At 63.7% G+C, this 18,237-nt stretch overlaps 3 protein-coding genes across 3 annotated transcripts; 1 reads left to right on the top strand and 2 right to left on the bottom strand.

Moving 5' to 3' along the window:
- Positions 1-417: 417 nt before the first annotated feature.
- Positions 418-3,057, top strand: CABP4 (calcium binding protein 4). Its single transcript, XM_039552863.1, is given in 8 exon segments — positions 418-749; positions 1,645-1,675; positions 1,926-2,008; positions 2,011-2,071; positions 2,146-2,255; positions 2,583-2,712; positions 2,715-2,729; positions 2,810-3,057. Coding segments are annotated over 8 exon segments (711 nt in total). The 5' UTR covers positions 418-497; the 3' UTR covers positions 2,839-3,057.
- Positions 3,058-3,877: 820 nt separating this feature from the next.
- On the bottom strand, positions 3,878-9,626 carry LOC104684136 (oxysterol binding protein). The gene is given in 19 exon segments (XM_039552834.1): positions 3,878-4,767; positions 4,769-4,816; positions 4,818-4,907; positions 4,909-5,036; positions 5,039-5,106; positions 5,192-5,373; positions 5,456-5,551; positions 5,641-5,744; positions 5,828-5,948; positions 6,031-6,276; positions 6,362-6,493; positions 6,596-6,650; positions 6,730-6,835; positions 7,135-7,186; positions 7,188-7,334; positions 7,407-7,654; positions 8,291-8,499; positions 9,317-9,569; positions 9,572-9,626. Coding segments are annotated over 19 exon segments (2,442 nt in total). The 3' UTR covers positions 3,878-4,665.
- Positions 9,627-10,249: 623 nt separating this feature from the next.
- Positions 10,250-17,780, bottom strand: PATL1 (PAT1 homolog 1, processing body mRNA decay factor). The gene is given in 21 exon segments (XM_039552836.1): positions 10,250-11,164; positions 11,345-11,494; positions 11,659-11,750; positions 12,128-12,277; positions 12,426-12,585; positions 12,890-13,038; positions 13,165-13,224; positions 13,307-13,404; positions 13,493-13,616; positions 14,625-14,808; positions 14,938-15,027; positions 15,106-15,317; positions 15,453-15,542; positions 15,720-15,821; positions 15,910-15,948; positions 15,950-16,105; positions 16,681-16,755; positions 16,838-17,008; positions 17,010-17,050; positions 17,138-17,249; positions 17,717-17,780. Coding segments are annotated over 21 exon segments (2,292 nt in total). The 5' UTR covers positions 17,732-17,780; the 3' UTR covers positions 10,250-11,142.
- Between the last annotated feature and the right edge of the window lie 457 nt (positions 17,781-18,237).

Genomic DNA, 18,237 nt, shown 5'->3' with positions numbered 1-18,237 from the left:
GACACGCCACCAGTCCCCATCCTGGGGGGACAGTGAATGTAGGACCTACCTCAGAGGTGGCGGGAGCTCGGGGAGAGGTGCCGGCTGAGGGGACACTGTGGTGGCCTTGCGGTGTCACCGCTGGGGATGTGGGGTGGTCTGGGGACGCTGTGGTGGCTTTGGGGTGTCACCGCCCGGGATGTGGGTCGGTCTGCGGACACTGTGGTGGCCTTGGGATGTCACCACTGGACTCCGGGCCTCGGTGGGTGACCGCGGGACGTGTGTGGGGACCTGTGCGGTGGCCGGGCTGCGGTGGCCGCGTGGCTGTGTCGGGGGCCGGTGGCCGTGGCTGTTTCCTTCCATTAATCACCGCTAATTGGCTTTGCCTTGCCGGGCCCACGGCGGGGGGAGCCTGGGGGGGTCACGGGGGGTGTAAGAGGATTTCCCTGCTCCTTCCTCCGCCTCGGCCATCCCGGGTCCCGCTCCCTGCCCGCCCGCTGCCCACCCGGCCCGGCCCCATGCCACGCTCCCGCGGGGACAAGGGGACCCCCAAGGACACGGAGCCCCCGCAGAAGGGGAAAGGGGGGCACGAGGCGGGGGAGAAACCCCCCAAAGCCCTCGAGGACGGCGGTCCCCCGGCCCCCAAGAATTCCGGCTCCGAGTCCCGGCACGGCGGCCACGGGCAGAAAAGTGGGAAGAAGGGTCCCGTGGACCCCCACGCTGCTGCCACCAAGACCTACTCCCCCTTCCTCAACACCGTCTTCGGCAAGGTGGGGACACCGCGAGGGGACATGGGAGGTGAGGGTGGGGATGGAGGACCCTGGAAATGGAGGGGATGTGGGGACAGTGGGGATGGGGACGGGGACAGTCCAGGATGGTGTAGGTGAAGAGGGCAGTGAGGATGGGCTTGGGGACAGTGGGATGGGGACAATGGGAATGTTCTGGAACCCTGGGGATGGAGGGGACATGGGGCCAATGATGATGGGGTTGGGACACTCCAGGATCCTGAGGACAGAGGAGATGTTGGGCACTGGGGACAAGGTCAGGGCCACTCCGGGTCCCTGGGGATTGAAAGGAGATGGCGACAGTGGGGATACAGACAGGGACACTCTGGGACCCCAGGGATTGGGGCCTGGGAACAGTGGAAATGGGCTCAGGGACTGTCTGGAAACCTGCGGATGAAGGGGACATGGGGCACTGGGAACAGTCAGGGACATCCTGGAATCGTGGGGATAGGTGGGACACAGGGGCGCTGGGGACACTCCAGCGCCCTGGGGACAGAGGGGACATCCCGAGGGGACAACCTGGGCAGGGGCAGCCGAGCTCTGGGCAGGGGGAAAATGCTGTCCCCCCACCTCTGGGGTAAGAACCCCCTCGGCAGCATCCGTGGCTACCCGGCACATCCCATCCGGAGCCTGGCGGTCCTGGGGTGGGACACCCCTGGGGTGGGTGACAGGAGGTGGGACACAGGGACCGGGGCAGGGCAAGTGGGGGTGCAGGCACGGGGCAGGGCGGGGCTTTGCCTCCAATCCCACTAATCCTCCGCTGGAGTTAATTTTGGCCCATGCTTAACAAAGGTGACACCGATGTTTGGGGGGGCGGGGAGGGGATGGACACGGAGCTGGGTCTCATTCAGCTGTCACCCCCTCTGTGTGCCCCATGCAGGAGCGGGACCTGTCACCGGAGGAGCTGGATGGTGAGCAGGGGGGACGGGGTAGGGACAGGGCCTAGGGGAATGGGGGGCATGTCCTCGTGGAGGGATCTGGGGTGGGAACAGGGCCTAGGGGGATGGGGGGCATGTCCTCATGGAGGGATCTGCCGTGGGGATGTGGCCATGGAGGGGTCTCCCACATCCAAGAAGGGACCTGCCCCGGGGTGACACGGTGTCTGTGTGACCCTCGACACCTGACAGTGTCCTCCCTGTCCCCACCCGTGGCCACGCCCAGAGCTGCTGGACGCCTTCAAGGAGTTCGACACGGACCAGGATGGCTACATCAGCTACAAGGACCTGGGCGCCTGCATGCGCACTGCTTGGGGTACATGCCCACTGAGATGGAGCTCATCGAGATCTCCCAGCACATCAAGATGAGGAGTGAGCGGGGTCGGGGGGCCGGGGAGGGGTCCAGGGGTCACTGGGGTGCTGAGGGTGTCCCCTTCCCATGGCAGTGGGTGGCCGCGTGGACTTTGAAGACTTTGTGCAGATGATGGGCCCGAAGCTGCGGGAGGAGACAGCGCACATGGTGGGCGTGAGGGAGCTCAAGATCGCCTTCCGCGAGGTACGGCCGCCGCCTCGGGGAAGCGGGCGTGGCGTCCCTCCTCAGGGGCACTGCGGCCATGAGGGGACCATGGGGGGTGGGGATAGTGACTCTGGAAAGAGCCTGGTGGGGACAACGATGATGGGGGCGTGAAGGGGATGGTGATCACGGGGAGACCATGGGGAGATGGTGACCGTATGGGGGACTACGGGGTGACCACAGGGAGGAGGAGACAATGACTGTGGGGAAACGATGACCACGGGGTGACCACAAGCGCAGAGCAGACAGTGACCACAGGGAGCTGGGGGTACCAGCGGGAGGGTGACCCCCACCCCGTGGGCGCCGCAGTTCGACATGAACGGGGACGGGGAGATCAGCACGGCCGAGATGCGCGAGGCCATCGCGGCGCTGCTGGGGGAGCAGCTGAAGGCACAGGAGGTGGACGAGATCCTGCAGGACGTGGATCTCAACGGGGACGGCACGTGGACTTCGATGGTGAGGGGACCCCTCCTTCCCCGGGGGCCGCGGCAGGGGCTGGGCCCCGGCTGCCCTGACGTGCCCTCCTCGCCCCGCAGAGTTCGTGATGATGCTGTCGTCCCGGTAACGGAGCCACCGGGCAGGAGGGGACCCCCGGATGACCCCTCAGCCCTCCTCAGCCGCTCCTGCCCGGCCAGCCGACTCGGGAGCTCTGCCAGCATCAGGGTTCAGAGGGAACAGGCGGAGCGGAGCACCTGGGAATGGGGTAGAGACCCCCGACCCCAAAGCCACCGGGGGGGTGGCAGGCCGGGGAAGCCGGGGGACCCAATAAACCCCTTTGACCGGGCTGGAGGAATGTGTCCGGTGGTTGTGGGGGAGGGCGCGCGGTCGGTGTCGCCCCCGGCCACCCGAGCCACCCCCGGGGCCGGGGACGGGGGGGGCCCACAGGGGACAGGGGGGACAAGGAGCGGGGGGCTGCCGGGGGCCGCGGCTCCAGGGCCAGGCCGCGCCCTCCCATTGGCTGGATCTGACGCGCTGCGGTCGGCCAACCAATCAGAACGCTCCAATCCAAGGCGGGCGGGAAAATGCCTGCCCTCCGAGAACGGGCACTCAAACCAACTGGCCAATCAGCGCGAGGGTTCGACCAATCAACATGCGCCTCTCATGCCAGCTGGCCAATCAGAGGCCACGTACCATGGGGACGGGAAGGGCATGGGGGGTCCTGCGTCACTCCCGGGGGTCCTCCCGATCCCCTGGGACATCCCCGCCCCATGGAAGTGCCCCCAGGGGATCCCAGGGCCGCTCAGACCCCCCGCCCACCATCACGTATGTGTCCCCAGGAGCCTCACAGACCAGGTAAGCCCCCCGGCCCACAGGGGACCCTGGGAACAGGCCGAAGGTCCCTCCCAAAAGTCACCCAGGGGTTCCCCAGCACCCCAAATCCTGTGGGGAACACCAGGGGACGCCTCCCATTCTCCCTCAACCCACCACGGGGCAGCAGAGCCTGGGGACTGGACAAGGTGGCACCTGGAGAATCCCAGGAATGGGGTTCAAGTCCCTGTTTGGGTGCTGCCACTCAGATCCCCACAGGAGTAGAGGATCCCCCCAAGACTCAGTCGCAGGAAAGGGCTGCACCCCCTCCCCGACCCCACAGAGCAGGCACAGGGTTGGGGCATTCACAGATTTTAATTTAGTTCTTTTTCTGGAGACAAAAAAAAGAACCAACCCAAAAAAAGGAAAAAATAAAATAAAAAGGCATCAAACGGCCCCAATTTCAGGTTCAGGGGTGCAGAGACTCCCCCCACAGCGCATTTCCCCACCCCTGTAGTGTCTGGGGGTGTAGGGGTCCCACTGTGCCTGGAGAGACCCCCCCCCCCCCCAAAAACCCAGGTCCTCCCCCTGCCCTAAACTTACAGGGAAGGCACCTCATGGGGGGTCCCCACGTGTGGGGGACGCCCCGGGGAGGGTGGGGACCCCCCAAACCGGGGGCTGTGGGGGAGAAGGGGACCCCGATTGCTCTCTACATATATATAATATACACCTATAGAACAGGCTGGGGGGGGAGTCTGGCCCCCCCGGACCCCAAAAGCACCCAAACTCTTGGGGGTGAAGGGGAACGGGAATAAAAGGGGAGGGGGGGGAGACCAAGGCCAGCCTTGGGCTCGCCCCGCTGCGCCTTCCCAGGGCCCCCACCCCGGGGGCGGCCGTGCCCCCACCCCAGGGTGCTGAGGAGGTAGGTGGGACGAAGGGACCCCCCACTCCGCTCCAGCACAGATCTGGGGCGGGGCTGTGTTGGCTCCTGCTCCCCAAGGTCAGTTTGGGTGGGCTAAGGCAAAGCCCGGCCGGCGCTCACAGCGAGGCGCGGGGACACACCAGTTAAGACAGACGGATGGACGGGGGGGTCCCGGCCTTCATCCTCCCCCCCTGCCGCTCCTCCTCCTCCTCCTCGCCGGGCTCAGAAAATATCCGGGCACAAGCTCCAGTCCTGCTTCTCCTTGCTCTCCCAGTAGCCCCCCTTGTAGACGTGTGCCAGCTCCTGCGTCACCGGGTCCTTCTTTCCGCTCGAACCACAGCGGTTTGTAGGGATCACAGGGCGTCCCTGGCGGGGCACAGCGGGGTCAGGGCCTGGGGGGGACACCGAGGGGGCACATCCCTGTCCAGCAGCCCCGCCTTACCGTCCTCGGTGGCGCGGGCGGCCCTCGGCCTCACGGCGCTTGCGGGAGAGCCGCTGTTTCTCCTCCAGCCGCTGCTTCTCGGCGTTGGCCTCGTCCCACCTGCCGTTCTCCATGAGGCGCTGGTCCGGGCGCCGCCGGCTGTCCGTGGGGCCGTCCCGTTCTCCGGCGCGTTCAGGGTCAGCGCCAGCTCCGAGAAGTAGTACATGTTCTCTGCGTACTTCCTACGGCATGGGAAGGAACGGGACTTGGCGCCAGCCCCACATCCCTGCTCCTGGGGACGCCTTGCTCCCGGTTTTCCCCACTCACGGCAGCGGGTTCCGCTTCCACAGCAGCAGCCGGCTGTCCTCAGCCTCGTGGGCTCGCGGCCGTGCCTCGGCTCCGTTGTCGCCCGTTCCCACCTGGACCTTGTAGCAATCCATCTTCTCATCCCACGTGCCCAGCAGGAGAAAATGCACCTTTCCCGACGGGTCCATCACCTCCCCGGTCACCTGGCGGGAGAGGGGACAGCCTGGATCAGGACACACCGTGGTCACGAGCAGCATGGGCTGTCCCACGGCTCCGTGTCCCTACCTTCCTCGCCACGTCCCGGGAGAAGTAGCTGTAAGGGACAAACTTGAGGCTGCACTTGTCCCCTGTCTTGTGGTTGACGATCTCGATCTCACCCGACTGCAGAGGAGAGGAGACAGTCAGAGCCACCCATGCTCTATTCCCCAGGGATCCACGCCTCCATACACCTCCCATCCACGACTTCCCACCTGGTCTATCCAGAGCTTCCCCACGATGATGTTGTGCACGGTGGTCGTCACTTTTTTCCACGTGTAGTGGTTGCCGGAGGAGTGGAAGACGCAGTGGATGGTACCTGACGGAGGGGAAATTGTGCTGGAAACCATGCCTGGAACCTTGGGCAGTCCCAAAAACCCCACACGCTCCCGGGGTGCTCACCCAGAGGCATGATGGAGAGGTATTTCCCTCGGAATTTGCTGGTGATTTTGATTTCCTGGCGCAGCGTCCAGCCATGCTTGGAGTCGGCGTGGTGGGCGGCTGCCGGCGGGTGGTGGCTCACCTGGACACAGGATTGGGGGACAGCTCAGTGCCGGCCATCCCGGCGGCCCAGGAAAGGCTGGGGAGAGAGGAGCCGGCTGCACCTGCTCGCAGAGGGAGCGGTATCCGTTCTCCTCCAGGCGATCCAGCTCGAAGGTTTCCCCCAGGAGCGGGTTGAAGGGTTTGCTGGTGCGGAAGACGGTGGTGGAGTAGGAGGACACGGTGAAGGCGGCCACGTAGCACAGCTGCTCCAGGGAGCTCTCGCACCGCGCCGCCCGATCCAGGAGCTCGTGGTATTCCAGGTCCTCCGTCAGCCGCTGCAGCATGGACAGCGGCTCGTTGAAATTCACCTGGAAGAGGGAAACGGGTCAAGAACACCAAAAAAGGGGGTTCCAGGGTGCCCCGCACCCACCCGCCGGCTGCGTCTGTGCTCACTGGCATGGGAATTTTGGACAGCTCCTTCCCGATGCAGTTCTTCATGATGCTCCAGAGGTTGAGGCTGTAGTTGGGTTTGTAGGGAATGCGGGTTCTCTTCTCCTTCTTGGTGTCCTCGACCTGGTGCTTGTACTGGAGAGAGGGGAGACAAAGGCTGTTATGTCCCTGTGACCCCCTCCCAAAACATTTCCACAGGAATTGGGGCACTCCCAAGCCATAAACCACCCATCCCACCTGCTCATCCAGGCTGATATCACTGCTGGTGCCGCTGATGTTGCTCCCGGTTCTCCTGGGAAGGGGGGAAAGGGGGTGAACGTTCCCGAACAGGGCAGAGCAGCAAGGGGATCCCCCTCTCCCCCAAAACTCACTTGTGGCCCATGATGTCGGGCATGGGGAAGATCTCCGGGGCATCAAAGAACTCGTTGTTGTCGTCGTCCTCGTCACTCAGGTCACCTTTGGCGGGGCAGCACAGATCTGGGAAAGGGGATGGGGCTGGTGAGGAAGGGACATCATTCCCAGGTTCCCACTGAAGGCTCCCCTGTCACCACCAGCCAGGTGAGGGTCACACCTCACCCCAGCTCCAAGGGGTGTCGGATAAGGCACAGAGGAGCCACTTTGGACCCTGTTGTGGATGCCAGAATCACTTGGCTACACGGGTGAGATGGGACAGACACATCCCTCGGGATCAGCGGAGTGAGAGAGGCGGAGCCTTGCTCGGAAAATGCCGGGAAACATCTGGAGGACACTTGGGCAGAACACTTGTCCCTCCCCACCTTTGCTGGAGCCTCCGGTGCCGGGCGTGCTGGCGGGGAGCACCGTGGCACCCCCGGAAAGCCCTTTCCAGGTGGTTGTGCTGCTTGGCCAGCTGCTCCAGCGTCTCCTCCAGCCGGATCCGCTGATCCCGCTCCTGCTGCAGCGACTTCTGCCACTTCTTCCCGTGCGTTTGCGCCAGGATCATGAAATCCCGGCAGGCCTGTGGGAAAACAGCGCTCAGCATGGAAGTAGGGCCTTTCCCCGCTACGGAATCCTCGGGACGGCGACTCACGTTGATCATGGCGTTGGAGGTGATGCGGAAGAGCGTGGCCCGCTCGTTGACCTGCTTGATCTTGTCCGTGCTGTCCGGAGGGAGCCGCAGGGCCTCGAGCTCGCTGAGGGAGCGCTGCAGGGCCGTGCCGTGCTTGGCGATCAGGTCGTTGCAGGTGCTCAGGTCCTCCACTTTGCTGGACAGGATCCGCAGGGTGTTCTGCAGCTCCGTCTTGTCCGTCTGCGACACCGACTCATCGCCGGAGTCGTCTGCGGGCGGGAAGGGACAGGGAATGTGGGATTGTCACACTGCGCCAGGAGCTGCTGGTAAGGCTGCCAGGAGGGGCACGGCAGGATCCCCAAATCCCCGAGGGCTCCCAAACACTCTCTGTGCATGCCAGGCTGTTGTGGTCACACGTGCATGGACACAGCCATCCCCTTCCAAACCTTCTTGCTGGAGCTGCTGGGATGCTGCCCAGGGCACTGGGGTCCTGCCCTGGGGGCATTGGGTTTGTGAGGAACTGGAAGCCTGCCCTAAGGGCACTGATGTTGCCCTGTGATCCTGCCCTGGGGTCACTGGGATGGTGCCTTGGGGACACTGGGGATCCTGTGCTCTGTGGGTCTGGGATTCTTCTCTGGGGGCACTGGGATCCTGTCTTGAGTCCTGTGGAACACTAATATCATGCCCTGGGTCCCGTGGGGTACTGGGATCCTGTCCTGGAATTGCTGCTGCCTGTGTGGCACTGGGATCCCACCTTGGGGACACTGATCCTACCCTGGGCACTGTGGAGCACTGGGATTTCACCCTGAGGGCACAGGGATCCTGCCCTGAGGCCAGTGGAGTCCTACCCTATGTCCTGTTGAGCCCTGGAATTTCACCCTGCCACGGATCCAGGAACTCCATACCTGACTCCTCCAGCATCTTGACAGCCTTGGCCTTGGCGAGCTCGAGGGCGGTGACCCAGCGCTGCCGCTCCACCTCGGAGCTGGCCTTGAGGTGGTAGGTCTGGGCCCCGCCGTTGGAAATGATGAAATTGCAGGAATCCTCCACGGTGATGTTGGCCGTGGCCAGGTTGATAGTGCCGCGGCACGTGTGACCCATCTCCGCCTTGGATCTGCGCGGGAAGGCCACGGTGAGGGAAGGGCAGGGCCGGGATCCCCGGGATGAGCCCTCCAGGGGCCACGGAGGGGGCTCGGCATTCCCGGTCCGCCAGCCAGGGCTATTAATAGGGAGGGTTTGCTGGCGCCGGAGCAGGGCCAAGGCTGGGGATGTCGCTCTGTGGGGGGACAAATCCACAGCCGCCGGGAGTGGCCTCAGGGATCCTGGAGCCTCAGAGATCCGGTGCTTCCCGGATCCTGGCACGGCCCGGGACGAAGGTGAAGTCCCAGCGAGGCCGCGCCGGGCTGGCACTCCCCTTCCACGTCACCGCGTGACAGAGGTGACATCCAGCCGGGACACCCCCAATCCGGTGTCCCCCCCGCCGCCGGCGGTGTAACCGGGAGCCGGCAGCTGCCGAAGGCTCCGGTTCCCCATCAATAATGGAGGGACAAGGCCCCCCCCGGCCGGGCTCAGGTGTCCCTGCGGGTGACAACACACGAGGCCACCGGGAAGAGCTGCTGGGAGGGACAGCGGGATCCGGGAGCTGCGGGAGGCTGAGGGGGGCAGACCCCCGCCACCCCCTCAACTACCCACGGCGACAGGGATGTGGCAATCCCGGGGACCGGGAGGTGACATCCCCGGTGACAGGGATGTGAGAGCCGCGGGGGGAGGGAGGTGACAGCCGCCCTCCTTCCCAGCTGGCACCGGAGGCACCGAGCGCTCCCCAACTCGGTGCGGGGGCCCAGACCCGCCTTCCTCACGCCGCGGGGGCTCAGCCCGGCCCCAAGGTCACGGGGGGCCCGGGGGGCGTCGGGGCGGGTCCCGGTGCGTACCGGTAGTAGCTGAGCAGCCCATTGCTGAGCACGAACCAGCGGCGCTGGTATCCCTTGATGTAGTTGGTCCACTTGAAGAGCCAACCCTCGCGGGCTGAGCCGGGACCGGCCCCGCCGCCGCCGCCCGCGCCGGCCCCGCCGCCCGCCGCCGCCGTCGGTGCCGTCGGTGCCGCCGTCGGTGTCGGTGCCGCCCCGACGCTCGCCGCCGGTGAGGGCAACGCCGGGGGCGCGCCGGGGGCCGCGGGCACCGCCGCGGCCCGGGGGGCGCGGCCGGGCTGGGCCCCGCGCCCGCCGCACGCAGCTCCGCCATCGCCGCCGCCGCCGCCGCCGCCGCCGCCGCCCCGCCGCGCTGCCGTCACTCAGCCCGCCTACGTCCGCGCCCCATTGGCGGCCAGGGCGCCAGCGGGGCGGTTCGCGCGTTACGATTGGCCGAGAACGGGATTCTCGCCTGTCAATCAGGCGTGGAGCCAATAGGCGGGGGCAGCGGCGCGCCGCGCGTGCTGACGCCGAGAGGTGAGTCACCCGCCAGCGATTGGCGGAGGGGCGGGGCTTCGCGCCAAGCGCGCTGCCATTGGCTGAGGCGTTGCCACGCCCCCTGCTCTCTGCCCCGGCTCTCCCGGGGTCGCAGGTTCGAGACCCTCGAGGGGACAGAGCGGGGACAAGGCGGGGACAGCGCGGGGTCGCGCAGGGGGCGGCTCGGGCCAGAGAAGGAGAGGCCAGGCTGGCAGCAGTATACAATTCATCTTTATTTACAATACCCTATAAAAATGTAAATTTAGAAACTTTATTGTCATTAACCAGAACCAAAAACTGGGAGGGAGGGGGGAGAAAAAAAAAAAAAAAGGTAATTAAAAAAAACCCAAAACTGCAAGCAAATGAAATGAAGAAAAAAAGCAAAAAAAGGGGAAAAAAGGGGGGGGGAAAAGCAAAAAAAAAAAAGAAGAAAGGAAAAAAAAACAAAACAAAAAAGCGGGAAAAGAGCAATAAAATAATAATAATAATAAATGAACTTTCCACTTGATCTGTCAGAGAAAAAGGACGGGGAAAGGGCCGGGAGCAGCGGAGGCAGGGCTGGTTAATGCCGGGAGGAATTCCGGGGTGTAAAATCCCTACATGTGCAAATCTCTTGGTTTTTTTTTTCTTTTTCTTTTTAAAAGCGGAAAAAAAAAAAAAAAAAAAAAAAAAAGGTAAAATTATCCCCCAACCACCACCACCACCTTCCCGAGGAGCAGCACAGCTGAATCCACCCAGATCTGATCCAGAGGGGACAGAGACCTGGCTGTGCCCCCCCACCCCGGAGCTGCTGGGGCTGATCCCGGGGGGGGCGGGTAGGGAAGGAGCCGAATTTTGGGAAGACGAGGTGAGTGTGCAAAACAGGTGTGTGAAGTGTGGGGAAGGGCAGGAAGCGGAGCTCAGTGCTTGTGGGAAGGGCTGGAGAAGGAGCAGGGAAGGAGCGGGAAGCCCCTGGCCATGGATCTGGAGCGAGGGGCTCCCTCCTTGCGGGGATCCTCAGTAGTGTGTGTGTGTGTGTGTGTGTGTGTGTGTTTGGGGGGGAAGCAGCAGTTTTTGGGGGTGCAGAGGGAGTCAGGGGGAAATTAGGAGCAGCAGGGAAAGGCAGCACGTTGTGGGAAAAGGGGGAGCAGCCAAACATCCCCCTCTTCCCGCTGATCCAGGGATTGGGGGGCCAGATGTGCCCCTTGTGCCAGGCCGGGCGTCGGGGGAGGTGTGGGGTGAACCGTGTGCCCTCTATCCATCCATCCATCTATCCTTCCTTCCTTCCATCCTTCCTCTGGAACATTCCGGTGGTGGCGAGGAGCCACGGAGATCTACCGGATCCCGTGCACTAAGCTGGAACCAGGCAGCAACGGTGGGGGGGATCAGAGGAAGGCAGCGATTCGCCTCTCCCCAAGCTGCTTTTCCTCACTCCAATCCTTCTCCAACTGCACCCCCACCTCTGGTTTCCCCTTTCTCCCAGTCCCACGGTGGGACACGGCCACATTCCCCTGGGAAAAGAGGGCTGGCACTTACTGCAATTTCGTCTCCAGCAGGTTCAGCTTCTGCTGGTCGACGTAGCGAGAGAAGAGGGAGATCAAGTTGGAGGGGATGGACACGGGCTTTGCCAAGGCTCCCTGAGGGATCCGCAGGAGCTCCCGGGTCGCCATCAGCATCAGCTCCGTCCTGCCGGAAAAACGGGAGAAAGGAGCAGTGAGAAGCGTGAGGGAGGCTGGGAGGGCAGGAGCTCCCCAGCTCCCCTTGGGGAAGGATTCTGGGAGCCTTCCCCAGGGGCTGGGAATGCGGTGACATTCCAGGCAGGAGCATCCCAGCCCGGGACAGGGACTCACCATTGGTTGTCCTGCATCAGCTCCGTGTTTGTGTCCGAGCTCTGCAATTCCTCCCCTCGGCTCAGGACCAGGTACAGCAGGGACAGACCGAACTGTGGGGACAGCGAGGGGATGGGTCACCTCTGAGGGGAATCCCCAACACTTCCCAGCCCTCCTGGGAATGCTGGCACAGGCGGGAGGATCCCTGGCTGCCTTTGCAGGAGGAAAAGGAAGAAAAGACCACGGACCACTCCCAGCCCAGGAGGGACTTAGAGGAGCAGCATTCCCACCCCAAATTCCAGCATTGGAGCGTGGAGCACAAGTGGGACAGACCTGGAAGCTGCTGCCAGGCTGAAGCAGAGCCCAGGGCCACCTCAGACCGTTAATTAATGTGCCAGACACCCTGGTTAATTAGTGAGGGGAACACCCTGGCGCTGAGAGGCTGCTGGGGCAATTCCCGAGGCTGGGAAGGGGTGGGGATGAGGAGCACCTTGTTTTGGAGCACAGCAGTGAGGTGCAGGTTGGTGGGAGCGGCGGCGCTCTGAGGTAGGTTTGTGAGCTGCTGCACAAGGCTGGTGACTGTTCCCAAGGGAAGGTGGTAGAGGACGTGGGAAAAGGGCCTCAAGAGGCAGGGAAGCACCTGTGGAGAAAAGAGCACAGTTGGGAGCTCCACACGCTTCCCTGGTGTTGGAATTGCAAACCAGCTTCTCCCACACAGCCCCTGCCAGGAAAGGCAGGAACTGCCATCCCGAAGACACACGGAGCCCTCCCAGCCTCTGGAACCTCACCTCATCCTGAGCATCCTTCTTGATGAGGAAGGGCAGGTTCCTGGCCGTGGCCATGAGCACGTCGGCCGCTTGCTCCGGAGCCAGGAAGGGAAGGATCCGGGCCACCAGGCGTTTTCCTTTCCGGATGCACATGATCTGCATGAAGTGGTCATCGCTCAGCCTGAGGAGGAAAAAGGTGCCAACTCTGACCTGGGAGCATCCCAGGGTTATCCCATGGCTGGATCTGCCCCAGCACCAGGTGGAAAATACACCCATGCCTCGAAAAACATCCCTGAAGAGGGAAAAACTACACAGGAATGACATCCCTAGTCCTCAGCTCTGGCTGTTGGAGGGGATGGAAGTTGTGACAGCGAGGGTAAAATGGCAAAAAAAAAAAGTTACTTCAGCCTCCTGGAAGAGTCAAACATCCATGGAAAACTGGCTTCAGTGGTTCCAAAGTGCTGGAGCTCCCAAATCCCACTCACCTGTCCTGCCCAGGCGCCTTCCCCCTCAGATTGTCATACATGTCACAGATCTTCTGCTTCCTCTCTCCCATCAGGGCTGGCCGCTCCCCTTCCAGGCTCAGGAGGTAGCGGCGCTCGTAGTCCTCCACGTCCAGGAGGAGGCTGTACGTCTGCAGGGAGCGTGGATCACTCAGGGAATTATGGATCATTCAGGGAATCACGGAATGGGTCGGGTTGGCCCACCTTTTATCCCACCATGGACCTCTGAGGGTCGGGACAATCCCCCTCAAACTCACCTTCTCGATCGTGACGAGGGTCTGCCGCCTCTTATCCCGGACTTGCTTCTCCTTCGTCTCCTGCCGGGGAGGGAAGAGGGAGTCAGGGCCGTGGGAAGCAGCCACAGGGCTGTGTTGGAAGGGAGGAAGGCCAGGAACTCACGTCATCCTCGCTGCGGGACGTCACCACGGCGTCGATCATCTTCCGGGGGTTGTTGACGCTGGAGACGGTGAGTTTTCCCAGCGAGCCCTCAAACTGCACTGCAGGAAGGAGGGAGCAGGGAAGCCGAGGGATGAGTCCCCTCAATCCCAGGATAAAAGGAGCCCTGGGGCTGCTGGAGAGCTTTACCTGGCTTGTAGGTGTGCTCCAGCTTGGCCACCTGAGGGGTGATGAGTTTAGTGCGCTCCTTCTTGGGACCGTCACCGTGCACTTCCTCGGCTGCTGCCAACTTCTCCAGCTTCTGGAAGTAGTTCTGAGGCAGGGAGAGGAAAAGTTGAGAGCCTTCTCCCAAAAAAACCATTAGCCATCTCCCTCTCCTCAGCTCCACCATCTTCCCAACATCACCATTCAAGCCACAGCTGAGCCCATCCTCCTCTCCCATCCCTCAGGATGACACAGATCGAGGCTCCTCCTCAGCCCTCTCTCAGGACAATGACAAATCCACTCTCCCTGTGGGGTTCCCAGTTCTTCCCAGTACATCCCAGTTAGCCTGCCTTGCTCCACTGGCACCCTGCCAGGGCCTCCCCACCCAATCCACCCCCTTTCGCGACAGCAGAGCTCTGCTGACTCACATCCTGCACCAGTTCCTCTTCTCTACTGGGACCAGCTCACCCACACATCCCTAAAAACCTCTGCCAGCTCCAAAGGGGACAGTCCCAGCAGGCACAGCTCTCTTACCTCACTCAGCCTCCCAGTGTCCGTCCCAGACATTTCCCTTTCTCTCTGGGGACCCTCAAATGGTCCCTCAGCCACCACCTTGCTCCACCTGCTCCAAACCCGGCTTTTCCCAGCACTGTCTGGCATTCCCTATTCCTGAACTGGAAAAAAGCAGGAGCAATCTCTCCCTATCCACCTTCCCTACTGCGCTCTTCGGATTCCCACAGGATCCACCACCACCATTCCCAGTCAGATCACAGTCAGCCTTTCCCTGCCCAAGGATCTCTCCTTAATTTTCCACGTAGCACCTTCCCCATTTTCCATTCCAGAGGTTTTATCCCGGCTCTGTCACGCTTCTGATGGAGAGGAGCTGCTCTCCTGTTATCCCAGACCTATTAATCCAGTGTCCCCTGACATCTCCTCACTTCTGGAAATCTCATCCAAGAAGAGGGAGTCAGCTCTTCCCAGCGATGCTGCTCCCACCCTGTCCCTTTGCCTTCCTCTTCCAGGGAAGAAAACAATCCATGGCATCTCTCTCTCTGGACTGACATCCCCTTCCCACCCAATACCCAACGGACAGAGGGCAGATCCTGCTCCCAAGTACCTGGTAATAATAATCATCCAGGTAGGGGTCAGTGCTCTGCAGCTGCATCATCTGGATCTTGGACACCCAGTCCTTTTCCCGCTGCAGCATGAGGTTGGCGTAGGGATCCTTACGGATCTGCTCCTGATGGCTGCTCCGGTGGCCCCCTCGGTCCCCCCCGGAGCCGTTGAGGCTCCGGTGCTGGCTGGCAGGAGAAGAAGGGCACCCGTGAGCACACCGGAGCTACAGGAAGGGACAGAGAGGGGGGACAGGTGACCCCGGAAGCAGGACACGTCCCCGTGCCACGCGGCCCCGTCCCTGTCCCCACACTCACTTCCGGTTCTGCTGCTGCCGCTGGTGCAGGAGCCGGCGGTGCTGGGGGTGCAAATGCGTCGTGTCCGGCCGAAACATCTGGGGCTGCGGCCTGGGGAGAGCAGGAATCGTCAGGGATGGAGGCAGGGAGCGGGCAGGGTGCTGGGAAAGGGACAGGGACAGCACCGACCTCAGGTTCTGCAGGTGGGATCCGGGGCCCTGAGGGTGCGGCAGCTGCGAGGGGGGCGGGGCGGGGGGAGCCCCGAAAAAGGCACGGAACCCTCCGGCCGGGGACATCATCTGCCCAACTCTGCCCTGGAGCAGCTTGGGATTCACGGAGGGCAGCGGGCTCCCCACCAGCCCGGACACCCGGGCAAACTGGCTGGGGGACATTCGGCCGGCCTGGAGGGGCAGAGAGGACACCTGGAGTCAGCCGGGCAGGAAAAGGATCTGGGATGGCCAGCAAGAGCCATGGAGAGCCAAGTCCCGGAGCCACGCGGAGAGAAAGGTGGGATGAAGCACGGGAAGGGGCTTTACCTGGGCTCCTCCGAGCAGCTGGGCTCTCTGCAGGTGTGTGAGGACGGGAGAGACGCTGTGGGGGAACGGGTGGCCCAGGAGGGAGGAATTCTGGGGAGAGAGATGGCAAGAGGGAGCCCCGTCACACACCATGACTGGCAGACGGGACAAACCCCAGGAAGGCCAGGCTCCATGGAGCAGGGATGGGCCACAGGAACACGGGGAGGTTTTGGAGGGGAGGGGCTGGACATCAATCCCCAAAAACAGGGATGAGGGGAAGCTGGATACCGGAACATTGCAGAGCTGGTTGGGGGACATCCTCTCTCCATAGGGAGCGGGATAACGCTGCTGCATGGTAGCTCGGATGTGGACAGGCTTGGGACACAGGATCTGGGAGGAGGGGAGCAGCTCGGTCACTCCCCCTGGGAAGCCGCCTGCACCCCCGGGAGCGCTGGGAAGCTGGGACTCGAGGAGGTACCTGCTGGTTGAAGTTTGGGATGGCAGCCTGTTTGGGGGGGGGTGCCGATGGGAACGGCCCGGACCGGGGGGCTCCCGATGACGGGGGACGAGGAGCGCCGGGGCAGCGCCCGCTCCGACGGATCCCGCTCCTCATCCCGAGCCTGCGGAGGCCTCTGGGGCAGGGCGTAATCCAGCACGGACACCGACGGCATCTCCTGCGGGAGGAACACCGCCCTGGAGTCACAGGCTGGGACAGGGAGGAGGCTCCTTGTCCCCCCTTCCTCCTGCCGGCTCTCCACGTCCCACTGCGCTTCCCTGGGCTCCCCATGCGACGCTGGGCGTTCCCAGAGTGCACGTGACTGCCAAGAGCATCCCGCTTGGGATAACGGGGCGTGGGGTGGGAATTCTGGGTCACCTCCCAGCCCGGCAGAACCAGGAGAGGGTTGGGAGAGGGTTGGCCACGCAGCACTTCAAAGCCCGACTCTTAAGGAAACCACAACAACACGAAAATCCTCTGCCTCCAGGCACTGGCATTCCCAAATCCGGCTGGGAGCCCTGGAATCCCTCAGACATCACCAGGCATCCCAGATCAGCGACAGCTCCCCATCCCAGTCCACCAGGGTCCGAGGGGGGACAAGAGGTGACGGCTACGAGGGTCCCCAACGAGCCACGGATGCAGCCAGAGGGAAGCGGGACACTCCACTATCCCAGGTACAGTTCATCCCACCCAGCTGGCTGCCACAGGGATTTGGGATCACCAGGGAAGAGCCCCCTGCCCTCAGCGCCCTACCTGAGCGAGGAGCGGTCCCCGGATGCGCCGCAGCACGGCCGAGCTGTCCCAGATGCTGGAATTCAGCCCTCCAGGCTGCTGGACAACACAAGGAGAGTCAGGACGGCGCTGTGGGATCCATCCCCACATCCCTCCGGATCCCCCAGCCCATTCCCACCTGCGGGGGATCCCTGGTGTGCACGGCCTGCATGATGGCCGGGTCCTCCAGCTCGCTGTCGATGACGAGCCGCGTCAGCCGCTCGGCCAGCGCGTCCTCGGGATCGCCCAGAACGTCCCCGTCATTCCCAACGGGACCGTCCGGGTCCCGGCTCGACCCGGCCTTGTCCTCGCAGCTCCGCCAGCCGCTCATGGGCCTCCTGCCAGTCGTCATCTGCCAGGAGGGGCACAGGGTGAGGGATGCAGGGCGGGGGGGATCTGGGGGGTCAGGGAGATCTGGGGGGGACACTCGGGCTCTCACCGACGGCCCCAGCGCCGAAGGTGTCATCGTTGAACTGGTCGATGTCTTCATCCTCCTCCCCCAGGGCCTGGAAGGCGTCTTCATCCTCGTCCAGCGGGCAGTCCTCCAGGGACTGGGACAGCCGGCAATGGGGTCAGCTCCCTTACACCTCCCTGATGAACCCCCAACCCATTATACTATACAACAACCCCCCCCAGCCAGCGATACCTCCCCCAGCCCCACTGCCCGTCCACGGAAATCCCCCCAACCCATTATTCCTACACGGGGACTCCCCCAACCCGCTGGATCTCCCCAATGACCCCTCCATACCGGAAGAGTGACCCCTCCCGTTATACGCTCCCCCAGCCCGTTATAGGTCCCCAGTGCCCCCCCAGACTCCTCCCCTCACCCCGGAGCCCCCTCCCAGCCCCTCAGACCCCCTCAGTTACCCCCCTCCCCAACTCATTTTACCTCCCCCGCCCAGTCCGTTATAACCCCACCCCACCCCGTTACACCGCCCCGGTGCCTTCCGGGGCCGGTTCTCCCGCAGGCCCCGCAGGGCCCCGCCCGCCCTGGCCCCCCCGGCCCCTCCCCGCTCACCGGGTACCGGAACATGGCGGCGCCGGCGCCCCCCGCCCGCAGGCTCCGCGCCGCCCGACCAGGCCCCGGCCCCCGCCGCGCATGCGCCGCCGCGGGCGCAGCCGCATGACGTCATCCGCCGCCACCGCCCCGTGCCCCTCCCGCCGGCGCGCGATGGGGCGGGGCTAACGCGGGCCGCGCCCCACCTCAGACCACGCCCCCTCCGTGAGGGTTTCTTAAAGGGCAGCGTCCCTTTTTCTCCCGGCCCACAGCGGTGACACCCGCGTGCCCCCCGCCCGCAGCCGTGCCGCCCAGTGCCACCCCACCCACAGACGATGTCACCCCGTCCATAGCCCCAGCAGTGTCCATCCAGCCCTGTCCCCAGCTGTATGCCATCCCCAGTCATGTCCCCCAGCCGCGTCTCCCCCAGCTGGGACCGCTGTCCCCAGTCACGACCCTCAGTCGTGTCCCCTAACTGCAGCCATGTCCTCAAGCTGTCCCCTATCCCTGCTCGTGTCCCCTGTCCCCCCGTCTGCCTCCTG

The sequence above is a fragment of the Corvus cornix genome, chromosome 5, assembly GCF_000738735.6.
Source record: "Corvus cornix cornix isolate S_Up_H32 chromosome 5, ASM73873v5, whole genome shotgun sequence".
Taxonomy (NCBI): domain Eukaryota; kingdom Metazoa; phylum Chordata; class Aves; order Passeriformes; family Corvidae; genus Corvus; species Corvus cornix.
This window is presented reverse-complemented; position numbering and strand designations above follow the sequence as displayed.